General features: G+C 44.5%; 1 protein-coding gene across 3 annotated transcripts in view; it reads right to left on the reverse strand.

The window, feature by feature from the left end:
• Positions 1–19,878, reverse strand: part of PRR16 (proline rich 16) — a 151,355-nt gene that overhangs the window by 113,655 nt on the left and 17,822 nt on the right. Inside the window, exon 1 of one of the 3 annotated variants that reach the window (XM_083464627.1) lies at positions 4,980–5,768. The exons of 1 other annotated variant lie outside the window; for it this stretch is intronic. In XM_083464627.1, coding sequence (XP_083320753.1) covers positions 4,980–5,159 — 180 coding nt within the window. In that variant the 5' untranslated portion in view covers positions 5,160–5,768. Of the gene's footprint in view, positions 1–4,979; positions 5,769–19,878 lie in introns of those variants that run through there. One more of the 3 variants, XM_083464628.1, reaches the window with a different exon arrangement.

Genomic DNA, 19,878 nt, shown 5'->3' on the forward strand with positions numbered 1-19,878 from the left:
TAAATCCACTTGAATCAAAAGGGAAGCTGTGCCTTAGCTAAAAATGCAAACTGCTTGGAACAGCAAGTAGGAACTGACCTTTCCCCTAGAAACATCTGTGAACCCCGGACAAGACATGAATCAGAGATTCTGGTACAAATTCCCCATCAGGAACAGGCTAAATTAATCCACAGAACAGGAAGAGCAAAACCACAAAATGTCCAAGCTCCCTGTCCTGTCATAACTAGGGGAAAGGTTAGACTGAGCGTCACTGGGAGCATTGGAAAGCGGAACTTGAACCCTGTGCTGGACCAGTGCTATACCAGTAGCTAGGAGCGTGACAACTGCTTGCTGATTGGCTGATATTTTGCTGACCAAGTTATGAGTCCTTCATGATTGTCTTATGATCTATGATTTGCTGTGATTTGCTCAGGTATAAAGACCCCTGTATTTCTGTCAATCAGGGTCCCAGTTCTTTGGAAGAGATTCCAACTGGGTCCTTATTGCCTGGCAATAAACTTCACCTTCTTATTCTCCATTGCTGCGTCTGGCTGATCCTTATCCCTCGCAACAACACTACTTTGCTAAGTGGTACCACAACCAGGGATGTTAGGGGTGTTAGAGGTAGTACCTATTGTGCTCCTTCTGGAGTAGTTTGTCCACCTTTGGTCTCCATCCTGCACTCAGCTCTCACCTATGGCTCCTAGAAGCTTACAGCATGTGACAGTGACCACACCTTGAGAACGGCTTCAACTGGCCAGCTAAACCAGGTACAGGTATCCAATGGGTCTCAAACTCTCAATAACGTAGGGATGTCTTCTCTATGAACTATGGCCCTGAATGGGCTGATCCTGATTCCTCTCAACTGTGTTAGGCAGAGATGCTATCATTACAGAGAGAAGCAAAATACCCTGATGATGTTCTATGCCTGAACTGAACAGTATTTATTCAGATCCACTGAAGTTAATGGACAAGACTAACTGAGCTTTTAATTAATTTCAGTGTACGACTTGGTTGATTACCCACTCCCACAGAATCTTGATTTCCAGTGGGTGGCTCCAAAAGTACTTCCTTCATTGGGAGAAGACTCCCCTGATCCAACTCAACCTCTTGAACAAAACAGAAGGGCAGCCTATTTTTTAAAAGAGTAAAAGATGTGTTTTTTCACTTCCAAATCCAGCTTTTGGGGCATGGCCTGAAGGCACAGTTATGCTACAATCTTACTGAAGCTAAACTAATCTGGGTTTGTTGCCGAGATGGGAGGTCACCTGGACACTTTACAAACACTGTGTCCCTGACTTCCATGGAGGAAAGTGGACTGTAAATAAAATATAATATGTAAATGCAAAATCTGGAAGTTAAGACCACACTTCTGTTGCTGTCTTGCTTGTGCAGCAAGAGGGTGTTGTTGGTTTTTTTTAAAAAAAGGAAAATTAGTCAGGCACTTCAGGATTTCAAAGAAAACATAAGACAAGACATGAGCTGTGAACTAATGAACAGTGTTCTTTATCTTCTCACAGTAACTAGCATTTTTTTAAAAAAAGGAAAACATGCTGCTTTAGGTGCATAAAGTTGTCATTACAAGCTGTAGCCTTTCCTAACAGGCGCTGTAGCTTCACTTCTTCCATGAAACTATTGCAGCCATAAACAATTACTCTTGGCAGCAAGCAGCAAAGGCCACAAATTATTGTTCATTGTTGTTGTTCTCAGAGACGCAGCCAATGATATTAAACAAATCTGCTTACCTAAAACCAAGAGTTCCACTTCCAGAAACAGAACCAAGTCGGAGAAAATAAGGCACTCTTCCCGGATCCTAAAATACTATGAACTATTGTAAAAGCCACTGACTCCTTAAAGAGAATCTTGTTACTGTAAGCCAAGGGGAGGGCAATCGTTTTTTGCCTATCAAGGGCCCCATTCCATCAGGGAAAATATGTCAAGGTCTGCATGCCATAAAAGGGTGGAGCCAAACTCAAGTGATAAATGGAGCCTCAGACAAAAGTGTTCTGGATTAACTAACCCAGAAAAAATATTGGCCTTCTTTGATTTTCACCATGGCTACCTCAGATTAGAATTCCCAATTCTGTTCAGGTCTGCTTAGAAGGAAGTCCCACTGCATGGGATGTAGTTACTTTCCATTCAATGTTCAGAGTGCTTTTATTAGTATTATTTGCTTATTTATTTATACCATTCATTTGTGGACTGCCTATTCATCCAGTTCTGATCAACAAACCAATGCAGCTCAATCTATATCAATGTATATTTCTCAAACAAAACACTAGTCTGTTCAGTTGTTCTGGAGGAGAAGAGGGGGAGGGAACCATGCTCAAAGGCAAGGAAAAATAAGAAGGAAATGAGCAAGAAGGAAGAAGGGAATTCTGATGGGACAGAATGAAAGAAAGAACAGCTTCAGAAGATATAAAATGAGGTTGGAGGGGGGAATATGAGGCTCCAGTGCCACAGATTGTATACCTGTGTCTGTTTAAAAATACCAAACGCCCACAAATACTTGGAAGGCAGAATATGCACATTAAGATAACAGGCTATTGGCATATCTGCAAGGAGAAATGTAGCGAAAGTGGAGTTGGTAGGATAAAAAAAGGATATTTCTGATCCTTCATACAGCTTTCTCCAGGAAATGAAAATTTGTTTCTCATCAATTTGTTTCCCTTAGGGGGAAAAAAATCTTGTTAAACCTCTATGAAATTAGGAAACGGGGGCAGGAGAGAGAGGGTCTTGTATAATGTAATGTACAGGATTACAAAGCAACACACACGTGCTTCAGACTTGAATTTCAGCTTCTAATCCCACCATCTGTCCACCAGTTGTGCCACACGCACACACACACACACAACTAATAAAGATCTGAGGAATCTCCAAAATGGACAGATAAGTTGTGTTATTTGAATTGCAATGTTTTGCTACTTCAGAGCATCCAACACAGTAATTGCATTCTGCCTGCAAATTAAGCTATAGGAGCTGACATTTGCCACTGGCTAAGGAAATATTTACATTGGTTCCTAAACCATATGAGACAAATAGATATTTTGTGCACTGGCTGTGTTTCAGGCCTGAAAAGGAAAACCCAGACATTTCTGGCAATTGTATTTCCAAATGTGGGAAGTGTCTCTTGGTGTTTGCAAAACTGGTCCATTCTCCACCCCTGATACCTTGAGAGTCCAATCCTATATATGTTTACTAAGAAGGAAATCCCAATAACTGGGACCGACTTCCTAATACGGGTTATAGCCTCTGCCTAATAATTCTCAAGTTGTACCAGCAACTCATTTTTTAATTCACTCTTGTAATTCAGACCTGTCCAACTCAGTTACCAGCTTCAGGATGCTGAACTCCAAGTTTATAGCATCAAACAAGAGGAATAGGAACTAACAGCCTCCTGCTCTCCACAACCTTTCTCTCGGAGCTACCAAGATCCCTGCTCACCCTCTACATATTTCTCTGATGAAGACAAGGGGATGCAGCCTGCTGAATTTTGACAGTTGTTGATAAAAAATATATAAGTACATGGAGATTTCTTCTGATTCCACTGAACTAAAAACACCATCATCTGTCACAACCTGTAACCATCAGTACGAAAACAAAAGGTCCAAGTCTTATAAAAGTCCATTTTAGAAAGAAAAGCAGCCACCACCTTCAAATTCTATGAAGATCACATCCAACCATTCTACTACATGAAGTTTGGGGAAATGATGCCGATGAAACTATGTTTGCAATGAAAAAGGAAATACAAATGTATTTAGATCACAGTGTTGATGGAGTCATCAGACTAAACAGACGAGTTCTGCCTTGTGCCTGCAATGTAAGGATTGCGGATCCTTAAGGCACTGAGGATCACCACAGTCAATTCCTGCACAGAAGACACCATCTGTGTCGAGGCCGTGGGATCTGGGAAGGAAGCAGGAGTATCCAAAACCCAGCAGAATCCCTCCCAGGCCTAGACAGCCAGCTTTCCCTGCCCCCTTCTCTCCCTGCAAGGAATCTCCCCTTTTGCTCTACGCAGGAACTTTACTTTGACAAGCTCCAAGCGGCGACGTCGCCCCAACCTCCTAAAAATAACAGCCGGCAGAAGAAAGCACAGAAATAACCACCCTCGGGAAAAAAGAGGGGAGGGGAACCAAAGGCGTGAAGCGGCGTCGCTGCTGTCAGGGAAGGAAGCATCTCCTTAGTTAATGCAATGACTAAACGCTAAATCTGGAGCCCAAGATCTGGAGTGGGGAGGGGAAGCAGGAGAGAGAGGGAGGGAGGGGAGGAATGCCCACACAGACCTTTACGCGGAAAGATGGAGAGGCACAACTCCTCCTCCTGCCCCCTCCTCCCCGCCACTTACAAACCAAACTCTGGAGTGGGCGGAATAGGGGTGGGTGGGTGGCGCCGGGCAAAGCATCGCAGCCTCTTCCTCTCCCCCCACGTCCCAAGCTACTCCCATCCGCGCCCGGGGATGGGTTTGGGGAGTCCTCTCGGCTGTTCATAAGTCATCCCAAAGAGGTGGGCAACCCCAAAGCCTGCGCGCCGCCCCGTCTCGATCACACACACCCCCCCCCCCCAGCCACGGAGGGTTAGTAAGATCAAAGAGAGGTAGCTTTCTTGGCGCAAGGCGATCCGGCACCCCGAGCCCCGCGGAGGCAGGATAGGAAGCGACTGGCTGGGCTTCTCCATCCCCACCCCACCCCACACACAGCCACCCCGTCGCTCCCAAAGACGGAGCCACTAGTTGATCGCTCGTGGTGGCCAGGCAAGACTCGAAAGTGTAACAAGTCTGGCGCAGTCCGGTCCACGCCGGCTTAGGAGACGGCGGCTCTTCCTGCCGCCTGTCACAGTTGCCCAAGAGTTGGGCCGGTCCCGCCTGGGGGGGGGGAGGGGCCGGACTCTGCCCGATCCTCTGCCGCCTTCGGTCCGCAGGCACACAGATCGGATCGGAGGGGGTGGTGGTGTTTATTCTCTCTTTTTTTCCCCTCTCTCCCCCACTCTTTCGCTCTCACCTCCTTCAGCTCCTTAGCCACGTCCTTCAGGTCCCCCAGGACTAATTCCAAATCGTCCACGATGATCTTGATCTGCTCCTTCACCTTGGCTTTGGAGGCTGCCGGCAGCCCTTCGGCCGGAGACGACACGGACGACGAGGTGGCGGAGGAGGAGGTGGTCCCCTTGGACTTGGCGGACATTCTTCGGCGGGGAGCGCCGGGGAAGGAGGGGGAGAGCGCGGCAGGCAGGCAGGTCAGGAGAGCTGGCTGGCCCTCGAGGGGCCACGGCGCCCGTCGCCGTCCCGCCGCTGAGGGGCCCCGGAGCTGCCGCCGCTGCTGCTGCTACTGCCTCCGTGCCGGCTGCCCATGTTGGGCTCGGGGCCCCAAGGCGGCGGCGCCACCGTCGTGCTCCGGGCGCGCTCCGCCGCTGCCATCAACGCCCCGGCAACTGCACTAGTGAGCGAGGGAGCCCGGGCTGCAGGCAGGCGAGCGGACGGGCGGGCGCTGCGCCTGCGCCTGCCTGCTGCCTGCTTCCCTCCCTCGCCGAGCGACACAGACATGCAGGGCGCTCCGCTCGCCCAGGAGGCGGGCGGGGAAGAAGGGGAAAACAACAACCCCGCGGGGCTTTTTTCCCACCCCCCTCAGAGCCCTCGCCACATGCCTTCAGCCCACAAATCCCGCCTAATCCTCTCGACGGCGAGCGAGCGGCTCTGGACGGGATGTTGCACGGAGCGCGTGGCGCGGGGGGAGGAAAAAAAAACCCGAGCGTGGCTCTTTCTCAAACTGCCTCCCGCCTCTGAGGGGAAACGGGGGTGGGGGGGTTGCGCGCGCGTGTGTCGGCTCTAGAACCCACCCGCCCCTTGCGACGGGATGGTTTCGCCCAGAGTCACTCTGGAGAGGCCTCGGGAGACTGTTCATTTCCTCTGGCGACGCGGGGAGAGGTGTAAGTGCGTAAGGAGCCAAGGGAGGCGGAGGAGGAAGGAGGCGGCGATCGTCCCTGCGCAAGACCCGCTGCTTCCCGCCCGCGTGTTTTGGTTTGTTTGTTTTTTAGGGGGAGGGGATCGCTCCGGTCTCGCTTGCTCGTTGCGCGCGCTCCCCGCTTAGATCCATTGGCTGAGAGCATCTTGCGAGTGGATCGGGGCGGAGGAGATCGCAGGCTCCCTTCCCGCGTTTCTCTCGCGGCGGAGAAAGGGGGAAGAAGGCGGAGAGGGGAAATGTTGGACTCGTCGCCCAAATTTGGCGCCACGCTTCTCCGTTTCCCCCGGAGGGGCGGCCAGATCGCGGGAAGAACTGCCTCTAAAACTTCTCTCGATGCCAATGCCGGGATCGCGAGTCAACAGCTCTGCGGGGGATCCCACTGGCTATTATTATTATTATTATTATTATTATTATTATTTCCCTTAGAAAAGGGGAAGGGAGGAACAACACTTGCAACAAGGGCGTAACCGGGGCGGGGGGGGGGGTGCAGCTGCCTCCCATCAAGCAAATAAATAAAAATACAGTACTTAACTAACCCAATTGTGTCACAGGTAACTCGGTTCTGCACTCACCAACCCCCCAACATAAAGCCTCCCCCCAAAAAAAAAAATCCTGCCTACAGCCATGATTTGCAAAGAAATTCAGGAACAGGGCGTGATAAAGAAGACCCAGGCGTGGGCAGGAGGACAAGTTGCCCCCTCCCACAAAATCAAGTAAATAAATAAGCATTCTTAACTAAAAGCAGAAGTTGTAGAAAGATTTTGACAGATTTTTTTTCTGAGCACTCAGGGTAATTCAGCTTTTCTTGAGACGTTTCATACTGAATATGCTAGACAAAGCCAGGAAGAGGATGACGACAGGTGGGTTGTCCTGCCCTGCCACACAACATAAATCCTGGCTATGCCCATGGACCATAAGAGCCAACTCTGAGGGGTCTTCACCCCCCAAAAATATATTTGAGGGGCGCCACCACCACACCCAGTTGATGAGCATTGCCATTCAAATGGTTTGTGTGATCGATTATGCAGGGTGGGGCTTACCTGCCCCCCACCCCAATATTTTATTCAGGTTGGCACCCCTGCCAGTCTTGAAGGCTGGCCAATCACATTCTGTAGGTCACAAATGACATTTTGGATTCCTATAAGGAGCCTTTTCGGTGGAATTTACAAGGAAATATTGGCTGCTGTGAAGGCATCAAAATAGTAACTCTAGTCTTGATAGTAGCCACGTGAAAGCCCCTGTGACGTTAATTCCTATATGTCCGAGGTTCCCAATGTGGGGCACACACCCCACAGGAGGGCAGTTTGATTTTTAAGGGAGACAATTCGAGAATGAGTTATTAACAGTTAATGGCCTTTTAGGCTTCCTCCACATGAATAGGGGTTCACTTTTTGAATAATAAGAATTGTATGTCACGGGGGGGTGGGCATCAGGATTTTAGAGATGCCTAGGTGGGGCATGGCCAAAAAAAGGTTGGGAACCACTGCTATATGTGAACTATAAGTGGAGGAGAGATAAGAAAAAGTTGGTCAATGTTAAAAATGGGTAATATAAAAAATGGTGCTATATAACGAAGGAATGGCAAATGAGATGCCACCGAAAAACTGTGAGGAACATCTGAAGTGCTCTGATGAGAACTACAGAAGGGGAAACTAGGAATCTGTGTGTGCAAAGAGGAGGGATACAAGTGGAGAACAGGACAACAGCTTCCAGGAAACTGGAAAAATACCACAAGGAAATAGGACCTGGATAAATGAAATGAAACAGCTGTTATAGAAAGATAAGAAAATGCAATGGGGAAGTTTGCTTCTATCTTAAAAGTATCAGGACTTCAGAAATTCAAGGAAATGGGAGGTTGGGATCATTTATTAAGGTAGAATCCTCTGTGGGGTTCAACCTTTTCTCCAGACATAACAAGATGTGTGTGCAGTTGTCAGAGAATTACATTATAAATGATTGTATTCAGCTTCATCACAAAATCCTGGAGAAGGGTCTTAGCTCAGTGGTAGAACAAATCACTTGTAGGCAGAAGGTCCTTGGTCCAATGCTGTCACGTCACCAAAGCTCCCACCACTACCATCCCCTCTGAATTTCTGAAGACGCACAGAAGAGTCACTACTTTTCAATGTTGAGAATACCAAATAAGCTTCCTATGTTCCTAACAGAATAGTTCTGTTTAGGCAAGACGGCTCAGTAACCAGCACCTTACCGGATGCAAAGAGCAAATTACTAAAATATTATCAACATTAAACATTTATTGCCAAATTCTAGTTGTTTTTTTTACTCTTGCACAATCCAAAGAGGTGTTTTGGAGATCAGTGGCTTGTATTGATTTGTAGTAAAATTGACTGTAAAAGACTCTTCCGCATGTCTGCTGGGGCTCGTGTATTTTTTAAAAAAGGTTACAATTGCATAATTTTGGTTCTCAGTAAGAGTTAGTAAATTTGCTACGCTGTATTCGCGGTCATCTTTAAACAACTATAGTCGTTCTGACTGCATCCAGTTGCCCCGAAATCCCCCTCAGACACTAATTCCATCATTGAAAATCCAGGCGTATGGCAACCCTAAATCAGAAGTAAATCCCACAAAGGCTTCAATTCTTTGCACTTAGTTAGAAGTAAGTCCTACTGAACTCAGTAGAGCTTACTTCTGAATAGATATGTATAGGATTTTGCTGCTGCTTCAGTATGGCTCTTTCCCAAGAAAGTATGAATAATTGGGTGCAATTCTCCTACTGACTAATATATTTCATTAGATGACTCCCGTCATTATAGAGTGGTATACACACACATACAAAGACAGATGTGCATATTTCTGAGGCAACCTATAATTCCATGTTGAAATTCCGAGTAGCAATTTGAACACAAAACAGACATTGAAAAATACCGGTTGATTCGTTGACATTTTTTCCTGATGCGCTCGAAAGATCTTTAAAGGACAAAACGGCCATGATCCAAACTGCCTTCGTGCAGATTGTCTCGCAAAAGGCGACAGGAGAGTCAGAACAGGCAAAAGAAAGTACATCACAAAGTTTAACTTTGTGATTGGCCCCCACAAGTTGTAGTGGCAGCTTTAAACTTGTATGGCTTTAAAAGAGGATTAGGGAAATTCATGGCGGGTAAGTCAACGGCTACTAGCTATAAGGGGTGTATTCTGGCTGTGTGTCAGAGGCAGCATGTCTCTGAATCCCATTAGATTTGAATCACAAGACAATGTTGGACTAGGTAGGCCTTAGGCCTGATCCGGCAATTTCATTATTGGGTTCCTAAATGTAGCAAAAAGCTCACCCAAAAAATCTGTTTAATGAACACTCGTTAAGTATATCTTGTACACAACATACCGTTAACAGCTGTGATCTCATTAGCTTACAGGAGCTAAGCTAAGCAAAGTTCCTGCTCATCAGTAATTGGATGTTTGAGACACTGGTAAAGCAACCCAGCTGATGAAGTGTTTGTTTCAGTAGCTTCTTAGTTGTCACTTTTACAAAGCCAGAATCAATACTGCATCTTGCAGCAATGCTAATGAGTCATGTCGCTGCCAGAAACTTTTTCTGAAACCTGCATGTGCGTAAGCAACCCAAACTCCCTGTTTTCTATGTGGGTGATTTTAAAATAAAATAATTATTTTTAAAATGCTTTGGAGCAGTGCACAGGACTTCACAATTAATCATGATATATATTGTATTCAGTGCTATTTCTCTCGAAAAAGAGGTGCTGGAACTCATCATGAATGCCTCCCTTGTTCTCTTATAATGGCAATGGCACCCACTTCAGAGGTGCCAGAACTGAGTTCTGGTGAGTTCCAACTGAAAATAAGCCCTGATTGGTTTAGAATTATTAGTATAAATTTTCGTATAAGGGGTGGAAGCAGCCATTTACTTATTTTACCACACTTTTCTAGCTATTTCTTGACTCTGCTGAAAGACCCACTCATCCTAGCAGAAGGTAGAGTTTTTTATGCAGTAAAAATTTACAATAAAACAAATCAATAAAATTCCACAATTTGAAACAGAAGAAAGATCTCGAATGGACTGTATAAAACTTGCCAATGGATGATTCTTATATTCTTGAGCTATTTAGCACCATTAGGTAAACACTGAACCAAAATGGATCTTACATTATTTAAAATGAAGGAGGGTAATTTTTGTTTTAAAAAGGCTTCTTTGAGACCTACATGGGGAAAAGTGGGAAATATTTTTTTTACTAATAGCAGCAAACGGGTTTCCTTTTCCAAATGCTATTTGAAAAGGACACAGCTTCACCTTAGGACAAAGGTAAAATCACAAAATACAGGGGGAGTAGGTAAAAAAAAAAAAGGGTAAAGGATCCCTGGACAGTTCAGTCAAAGGCGACCATGGGGTTGTGGCGCTCATCTCACTTTCAGGCCGAGATCCACCGACAGCTTTCCGGGTCATGTGGCCAGCATGACTAAACCGCTTCTGGTACAACGGGACACTGTGATGGAAGCCAGAGTGCACAGAAACACTGTTTACCTTCCTGCAGTAGCGGTACCTATTTATCTACTTGCACTGGCGTGCCTTTGAGCTGCTAGGTTGGCAGGAGCTGGGACAGAGCAACGGGAGCTCACCCCGTCGCGGGGATTCAAACCACCGACCTTCTGATCGGCATGCCCAAGAGGCTCAGTGGTTTAGATCACAGTGCCACCCACGTCCCTTTTCCAGCGGGAGTACCAGAGGGTGGCAATGGCAGAATAGCCCTTTTTTAATTGAATGCATGCCCCAAGGATGCCTGTTTGGCACTTTGGCATAATTTCACCACAAGGTAAAGACATTTTTGTTTTCTCAGGCATTGGGCAGCAAAAATTGTATGATATTTCACTATTGTTGTTCTTCATATGCTTATGTGATTTTCTGTAGGGAGGGGGTGGCGCTGTGATCTAAACCACTGAGCCTCTTGGGCTTGCCAATCAGAAGGTTGGCATTTCGAGTCCATGCAACGGGGTGAGCTCCCTTTGCTCTGTTCCAGCTTCTGCCAGCCTAGCAGTTTTTTTCAAGATGTTTGCAGACAAACACTAGCTCCCTCGGCCTGAAGCGAGATGAGCGCCACAACCCCATAGTCAAGTTTGACTGGACTTAACCATCCAGGGGTTCTTTACCTTTACCTGTGTGATCTTCTCATTTGTAGCTTTATTTGGTTACATGTTAAGGGATCTGTTATTTTGTAAAAAAAAAAATTAAAAATCCTGTTTTGACTTTACTGTAAACCACCCTGAGCGTGCGCAAAAGGCGGTATGTTAAAACATCTAAATAAATGTTGGAGACACAAAGCACTTGAACTCACATAAGAGTCCGCAAGATATAAAAATAAGTGTTTCATTGTGGTAGCCTTAAAGAATTATAAGCATCCAAAGACAAGCCCAGAAGAATGCCTTATCAACAGTTCATTGACGGGAAGTCTTGACAACTCGACACAGAGCATCAGCCTAATATATTAGTAAAACATAAATATCCCTGAGTTTCTAAAAGTGTCAGGTTTTAAATAGCTTATGTTGGAGCCTGAAGGACCATGAATAGATTAACTCTGTTATTTCCCAGCTTTTAAAATCTTAATACTCTATCATAAAATATACACTGAAACATCTGCTTGGAAATTTGGCAAAATATCCTGCTTTGTGTTGACACAACAGGTACCTATTTATGCCCCATCCAAATCCTCTTATTCAGAGATGGCCATTAGGTGGTGTGAGGAAGCCACCTCTGGCACTTGATTTATCAGCAAACTTGTTACTTTTAAATTTATTATTTTTGAATTCTTGGTTTTGGTGACAAATTCATGAAGGATTTTGTGCCTCACTTGCTAAATAACTTGGCGGAGCCCTTTGGTAGTATGCAATGGGAGCGGGGAGGGGCAAGAATTTGCTATTCCACCTTTGGCACCAAAATGTATTGGGACAGCCTTGCACTTATTTATTGGAACTTTATTGTACTTGTTTATTGTACTTAGATATTGACAAAGGAGATATTTGTGTGGGGGGTGTACATGTATCCTGCAACCCTTTGCACACTTACCTGGAAGTTGCATGCTGGAAATGGAGGTCTGCACATTTAAGGTTGATTAAAGTGACCCACCCAACACAAATTGCACTTTACAAAACTTGGATTTTTTGCAGCTCGGAAAGTGATGAGAAAATGCATTAAAAAGTATGAGACTGAAGGTCGATTGACAGGAGAGTGTATAGCCCCTCCACAAGCAAATCCGGATGAATGCTCATTGTCATATAAACTTGCCACAAACAAATTAGAACGAATGTTCAATAAAGAGTGGACATAATCTAGCCTCCCCAATGTGCAAGCAAACAAGGATGAAATCTGGAGATACCCACAGGCTATACTGCATGTAACTTGGGAGCAGGAAGAGATAAGTGAAACCATTATTATTATTTTTATAGCAATGATGACTAACTGCAACCTTTATGTTCACAGGCATGATCATGGTTCTTGGGATGGAGGCAACTAGGAAAGGACTATTGCCTTTATTTCCTGTTTGTGGACTTCCTGAGGGCAGCTGGTTCACTGCTATAGGAAACAGAATGATGAATTAGGTGGGCCTTTGAACAAATTCATGGGGAAAAAACTACACAAGCTGCATTAAAATGAGTGGCGGCTGTGCAAGGTTCCCTTTTATTACAATGGAGCCCACGTAGGAGAATTTCTCAGTGGATTGTGTATGTGTGTGTATTAATTTTAAAAGGACCTTAATTGACAGAAACATCTCCTAAACATCTTGCCACTGGTTTGTTTTTGTTTACTGCATAACTGTCAGCTAGCAAACGTCTTCTTTTTCTCCCCAAAGAGAAATTGGTTGGTGTCAGATGCAAACTATTTCCTGTGAAAAAATATCCTTTTACCACTGGCATTCACTTCAGTCATACATTATTGCAAACATCTGGAGCTCTGCAGAGAAACCCAGCCTGGATTCCATCCAAAACCAGCACAATCAGGGCAGGCGGAGGGGAAAAAAGGATTGAATGGGTAAAAACAGGAAAAGGATGTGGGAAGAAAAGGTAAAACGTTGAATCATTATTGAGAGAAGAGAGGGGAAACAGTGTTTGTTCTACTTAAAAACAAACACGGTCGATAAACATGCCATCTCTTGTATTTAGTTCCTTTTGCATCATTCACTGTTAGAACAGCTCGTGGCAGCAGTATGCACAACATAAGAAAAGGATTCGAACATACACTTTCCATTCACTTCCATTCAGCTTCTTTTTCTATGAGTTCCCAACATCTAAATCATTTTTAAAGATGTCATGCAAAATTCACAGGAATTCCTGTAAGGGCCACTTTCTGCAAATGACGACTAATGAATGGAAATCCCCTTCTCTGAGAATGCGCATCACATCGCGTCTTGCAAAGTGTTTCCAGATGGGCGTTTATGGTGGGATCAGTGCTGCTCATGCTTGTTGCTCTCTCACGCAACAGCACTGGCAACGAAACCCACCCTGCATTTCATTTAACCCAGATTTACCCATTGCACAGGAAATCTCGAAGCTTCTAAAAGCTTGTTGCCAACAACCCATTTATGATATCTAAATCACCCATTTCATGTTGTTGTTTAGTCATTTAGTCATGCCTGACTCTTCATGACCCCATGGACCAGAGCACGCCAGGCACTCCTGTCTTCCACTGCCTCCCGCAGTTTGGTCAAACTCATGCTGGTAGCTTCAAGAACACTGTCCAACCATCTCATCCTCTTTCGTCCCCTTCTCCTTGTACCCTCCATCTTTCCCAACATCAGGGTCTTTTCCAGGGAGTCTTCTCTTCTCATGAGGAGGCCAAAGTATTGGAGCCTCAGCTTCACGATCTGTCCTTCCAGTGAGCACTCAGGGCTGTTTTCCATTTAACAGAACCATAGAATTGTAGAGTCGGAAGGGGCCCCAAGGATCATCTCTTCCAAGCCTATCTGTAGTAGTAAACCTCTATATGGAAGCTTAATTGTCTTTATTAAACCCTCAGTATGCAAAGTACTATACAGTTTATATGCCATTCCCATGTGACAAGGATGAGAAACCTGAGGCTCTCCTGATATTCCATTATTTCTGACCACCGACCATGCTGGCTGTGGTTAATAAGACTTGGAGTCCAACAACATCTGGAAGCTCATAGGTTCTCCAGCCCTGATCTATGGAGACCATTATTTACATTTTACAAGTAGGAACAAGACCAGCAACAGTTGAATATGCCTTTCAGCAAAGTCTACTAAACTCCACATGCTGGTCAGGCAGTTAAATCTTGCTTCAACACGGCTGCCAGGACAGAACCTCCTACTGCACCTGAAGGCAGTAGGTTAGCTCACTGAGGGGCACAGGACAGGACAACATCTAATGTCTGCTCCCTGACTTTCAGGGGCTGGACTGAGGAGGAATGGTGGGGACTGCCCCCTCCCCTTCCTGCAACTTCCCGAGAAGAGGAGGACAGTATAGATTTAGAACAGTGGTTTGCAGAAGGTCATGGTTCAGAGGCTGCAGAAGAGGGAAGCTGGGAAATATTGAGAGAGCAGCAGGAAGAAGAAGAAGCACCGGGGAGAGACAGACAACAGACTCAATGTCTCTAGAAAGCGTTCCTGACCCCCCCCTCCCAGAACCCGGCATGCATTGAGAGAGGTAGAACAGAAAGCTCAGAGGCAGAAAGCACAGATCATCCAGCACAGGGGTGATGTAGAATAGGAGGGACTGAGGCAGGGCCAGATTTAGTTTTGATGAGGCCCTAAGCTACTGAAGGTAATGGGGCCCTTTATATGTCCAGCTGTCCTTTGTCAGCAACAAATTGTTGCTGTTTTTTGTGTTGAATATATGCTATATGGTAATTTATGGACCTAATAGGTATCTAAAGCCATCTTACTAGATTCAAGTAGGTAGCCATGTTGGTCAGCCTTAGTCAAAATAAATTTTATAAATTCTTTAAAAAGATAGTTAAAAAGACACTTCTAAAAAAATCTAAAAACTCCCTTAAAAGAATCAAGTCTTAAAAAAAGTTATATGATCTGAAATATACTCAGAGTCGCAAAGTGATTTCATGCTCTTTATTCAGCTCATAGTGGTGAGGAGGAATGAATGAAAGTCCCCTCAAAGTATCTGCTTTATATACATTATTTACACAATGGGCTGCACATGATTGGCTAATTCCGGAATTCTACTGTAAGCCAATCAGGTTGTGGATTCACTTCTATCTGGAGCAGGATTGGGTGGTTCCTGCCAACCAATCATACTGCTGCATTGTTCTAGGACCAATCAGACTGCTGCATTCTGAATCCTATTGTTCTAGGACCAATCAGACTGGTGCAGTTTGGATCCTATTGTTCTAGGACCAATCAGACTGCTGCAGTTTGGATCCTATTCAACTCAGTACATAACACCTAAGAAAGACTTTAAAAGAATCCTTCCAAAAGAATTTTAAAATTATAATGTAGCACCTTGGAGACCAACTGAGTAGTTTTAGGTATAAGCTTTTGTGTGCATGCACACTTCTTCATTTTATTTGTTTTTTATCTTACATTTTGGAAGTATACATACAGTTTTTCCCCCTTTAATTTTTTTGGGGGCCCCCAAGAGAGTGGGGCCCTAAACTATAGCTTGTTTAGCATATACGTAAATCCAGCACTGGGCTGAGGGGGTGGAACTTTACCTGGTGGGCTGTTATCTAAGAGAGACCGCATTCCTTTGTCTTTCTCTGTGAATACTGAATAAACTAGTGGGTAAGAACTCTTCTTGTTTATCTGCTTCTTGGCATCCCACCGTAGGAGGGATAGGATTCCCTGAAACCTGACACTAACCTTCGCCAAAGGCCACCACCTCACTCTGACTCATGGTAGGCCTAGTCCTGAAGATGTCATTTAGTAAAAGGGATACATTTATGTTCTATAATGTATCACTGCAGGGAATTTGAACTTAACTACTCCTATGGGCACAATTTATCTGCCCATCACATGAAAATGAGGGATTTGTATTGGGACCAAAATTAATAAATTCAAATCCTTATTTATATGCATTTTAAACGCAGAATTTACCAAGACTAATGCTTCTACTAATGTTATTACATTCACACTTGCCATAAGTAAACACTGTTTTATCTATGAAGATGTGAGGCACTTTGATGCTACGGAGGTGCCCTGCATTTTTATCAATGTTGTTCATGTTGCTAAAAACAGATTTGGTTAACGTTCCGTCTCGTTGTGTTAGTATTTGAGGTTATGGCCTTCCATTTTAAACCAACACAGAATGGTTCTGAGAACATTTCTGTGGCAGCAATAATTTTTCCTATCTGGACATAAATAGCTGGATCTCATGGTTGTTGGCCCACCCTCATTCCTAATAAGCTCTTTAGCAATGAGGAACTATTTCTCTCTCCCTCTCAACATGAGATGAATAGAGGGTGAGCAAGTGCAGAAGTATCACTGACATTAATGCAGGAGCAGAAACTCATAAAGTTAATGGAATTTAATGTACTATAAAGTGGTAGATGTCAAAATAGCCCCACAAATCATAAGAGTCTCTTTGGTCCTGGACATACTTTGTTTTTCAGTTCTGCAGCAGGGGTAATGCATATCCCTAACTTTTAGTTAAAACTATAATTGCGGGATGGTAACCAACCTACTCATTGTCTGAAACCCTAGGATGCTGCTGCCAATAAGTGTAGACGATACTAGGCTAGATAGGCCAATGATAACACTCAGTATAAGGCAGCTTCCTAAGTTCACCTGTTGAGATCTGATGGACAGCAGCCTCTCCCAAGGGACATACATTCAATGGAAAGTTCCATAGAATCATAGAATTGTAGAGTTAGAAGGGACTCCATGGTCATCTAGTCAAACCAATTGCAAGGCAGGAATCTTGACTAAAGCATCCATCATCTGCTTAAAAACATCCAAAGAAGCAGAGTCCACATCCTCCTGAGGGGGTCCATTCCACTGCCAAACAGCTCTTACTGTCAGAAAGTTCTTCTTGATGTTTAGTTGAAATCTCCTTTCTTGCGACTTGAATCCATTGGTTCAGCCCCTACTGTCCAGTGCAGGAGAAAGCAAGCTTGTTCCATCTTCCACATGACAACCCTTGGGATATTTGAAGATGGCTATCATATCTTCTCTCAGACTCCTCTTTTTTCCTGGCTAAACATACCCAGTTCCCTCAACTGTTCCTCATAAGGCTCGGTTTCCAGACCCTTGATTATTACGATTGTTTGTTGAATTTATCTTGGTCACCACAAAAATCCACCCTGAGGCATTGCTATTGGCATTTCAGGCGATGCTTCACTGCAATACAAATGGCAGCCTTTGAGAGGGGAATTTTTTTATTCAAAAAACTAATAATTACACAATGAAACAGTGTACACATTCATTGCATCCATGAACTTTTTAGTTTGGCCCTAATACGACTGTGGTGCTGTTGCATTTGCCATTTTTCTTTGGCAGATCAAACTACTCTTCCCACAGAAAATCCTGGTGGACTGCAACCCTGACCTGTAGTAGTTACAAACATTTATCTTCATCCCAGTTTAATATCTTGAAAGAAAAAAAGAACAGAAGATGGCTCCTGCTAGATACACCCAAATGTCCATTGAGTTCAGCATCCTGTTTTCTACAATGGTTGATAAAATACCTATGGGAAGTTTCAAAGAGGAGTATGAGGGCAATAGCCATTTCCTGCTGTTGTCCCTCGGCATGGTGCCTCTTGTACATTAAGAGTGTCATTGGAGCAGTGCGGGATGTACAGTTTGTAGCTTCACTTCTCTCAGAGAATGGTGATGGTGAAATTTTGCCTGTTAAGCAAATCGTAATGGCACTCTTCAGTTCTGGATCTGAGGAACCATTACATCTGCCTAAGGCTTTGAAGGAGATGCAGACCCCAAATTGTTTAGAAAGTTGGTGTAGAATAAAACTGGGGAAAGGTTTATCCCACTTCTGAATAACAGATATGCAGCTGTCAACATTTAACATTGGTATCATTTCTTCTGTACGGTACATAGTCTATATCCAGTTCATGAAGAAGGATGATGTGGAAATCGTAACGAAAGTAAGAAGTGCAAAGAGATCAAAGCCGAATATGGAAAGCAGTTCTTTTTGAAATATGGACGAATCCAATCTCAGAAGTGATTTGCAGGGCATGTATATCTACACCCCACTGCTCTCACCTTCAGGTTATCAAACCTTGTCAGACTTGTTCATATCATCTCCAGGAGCTGATGTTTGAAGAAATCATCAGCAAAATGGATCTGAAGGAACAACGTCTTGCATCCGTCCCACATCTTCATGAGAATAATGTTTGCCAAGAACAAGAATCATGACATCAATGGTGAGATTGTCTTACCTAACAGGAAGAGATGTTTTATGAGTAGTTTGCATTTGATGCATCTTTCATCACGAAGACACAAACATACGCAAATTTGCTTGTAAAGAAATGACTCAATGGAACTTATCTGTTCCATCCAGGCTGTTTAGGAATATGTCTCCCATGTGATTTGCAAGCTTTAATATGTATACCACCTATAACAGGCAGGGGAAAGTGAAATATTCTTGCAGTATATTTCATTTGTCGGATAAAATGTAAATACCATGCTAAGTCTGGAGTCTTATATCAACTTGCCTGTGTCCAGGGCAGCTGTCTACCAGCTCCATCTGGTACGCAGGCTGAGACCCTACCTGCCTGCAGACTGTCTCACCAGAGTGGTGCATGTTCTCGTTATCTCCCGCTTGGACTACTGCAATGTGCTCTATATGGGGCTACCTTTGAAGGTAACTCGGAAACTACAACTAATCCAGAACACGGCAGCTAGACTGGTGACTGGGAGCAGCAGCCAAGAACATATAACACCGGTCCTGAAAGACCTACATTGGCTCCCAGTATGTTTCCAAGCACAAATCAAAGTGTTGGTGCTGACCTTTAAAGCCCTAAACGGCCTCGGCCCAGTATACTTGAAGGAACATCTCCACCTCCATCGTTCAGCCTGGATACTGAGGTCCAGTTCCGAGGGCCTTCTGGTGGTTTCCTCACTGCAAGAAGTGAGGTTATGGGGAACTAGGCAGAGGGCCTTCTCAGTAGTGGCACCCTGTGGAATGGCCTCCCATCAAATGTCAAGGAGATGAGTAACTATCTGACTTTTAGAAGACATCTGAAGGCAGCCTTGTATCGGGAAATTTTTTGATGTCTACTGTTTTACATTTTTTTATGCACTGTAAGCTGTCCAGAATGGCTGAGGAAACCCAGCCAGATGGGCGGGCTATAAATAATAATAAAATGATGATGATGATGCCTGGGACTATGCTCCATTGAACTCAGTGGGTCACAGGACCAGCCTGCTCATGAGGTGGGCTGAGGCAGCCGTACTGAGTGTCAGAATCCCATGGGGCAATGCCCCTGTGAATGCCCTTCCTGCCCCTACCACCACTGTTGGAGAAGCAAGGAGAAGTAGCAGCAGTGGCTTCCACCAAGGTCTTGTGAGATCTCACAGAACTCTCATGAGATCCCCACAAGCTCCCCCATGATCTCTCCAGAAGCAGCCACTGTCATGTGACCTTGGTAAGCAAGGTTTCAGCTGAGGGGTAGTGGTGGCACCTTCCCATTTCGCCTCAGGTGGCAAAACAGGATGGTCTGTCCCCAGTGGGTCTTATTTCTGAGTAGACGTGTATAGAACGGCACTGTAAATGTGATCAATCCTCATAAACTACAGACCACACATTTATGATTATGCTCAGTTTGTCTCAGAGCTGTTAAATAATTTCCGACCTGTTTTAATTTGATTTTTGTGTGTGCCCGTCCTCGCTGTTTGTCCACTATTGGAGAGAGGACATATTAGCAACTGTGACACTGTAATAGGATTAAAGTTCATTTGGGTTTGCCCAGCTAATCTCACTGGTGCCTAAAGGAGACCTAATCAAAATTATATACTGTATGTTAAGTTGCCTATAAACGCAGACTTGCCATGGACAAA

The sequence above is a fragment of the Podarcis liolepis genome, assembly GCF_965112155.1.
Source record: "Podarcis liolepis genome assembly, chromosome: 11".
NCBI lineage: Eukaryota > Metazoa > Chordata > Lepidosauria > Squamata > Lacertidae > Podarcis > Podarcis liolepis.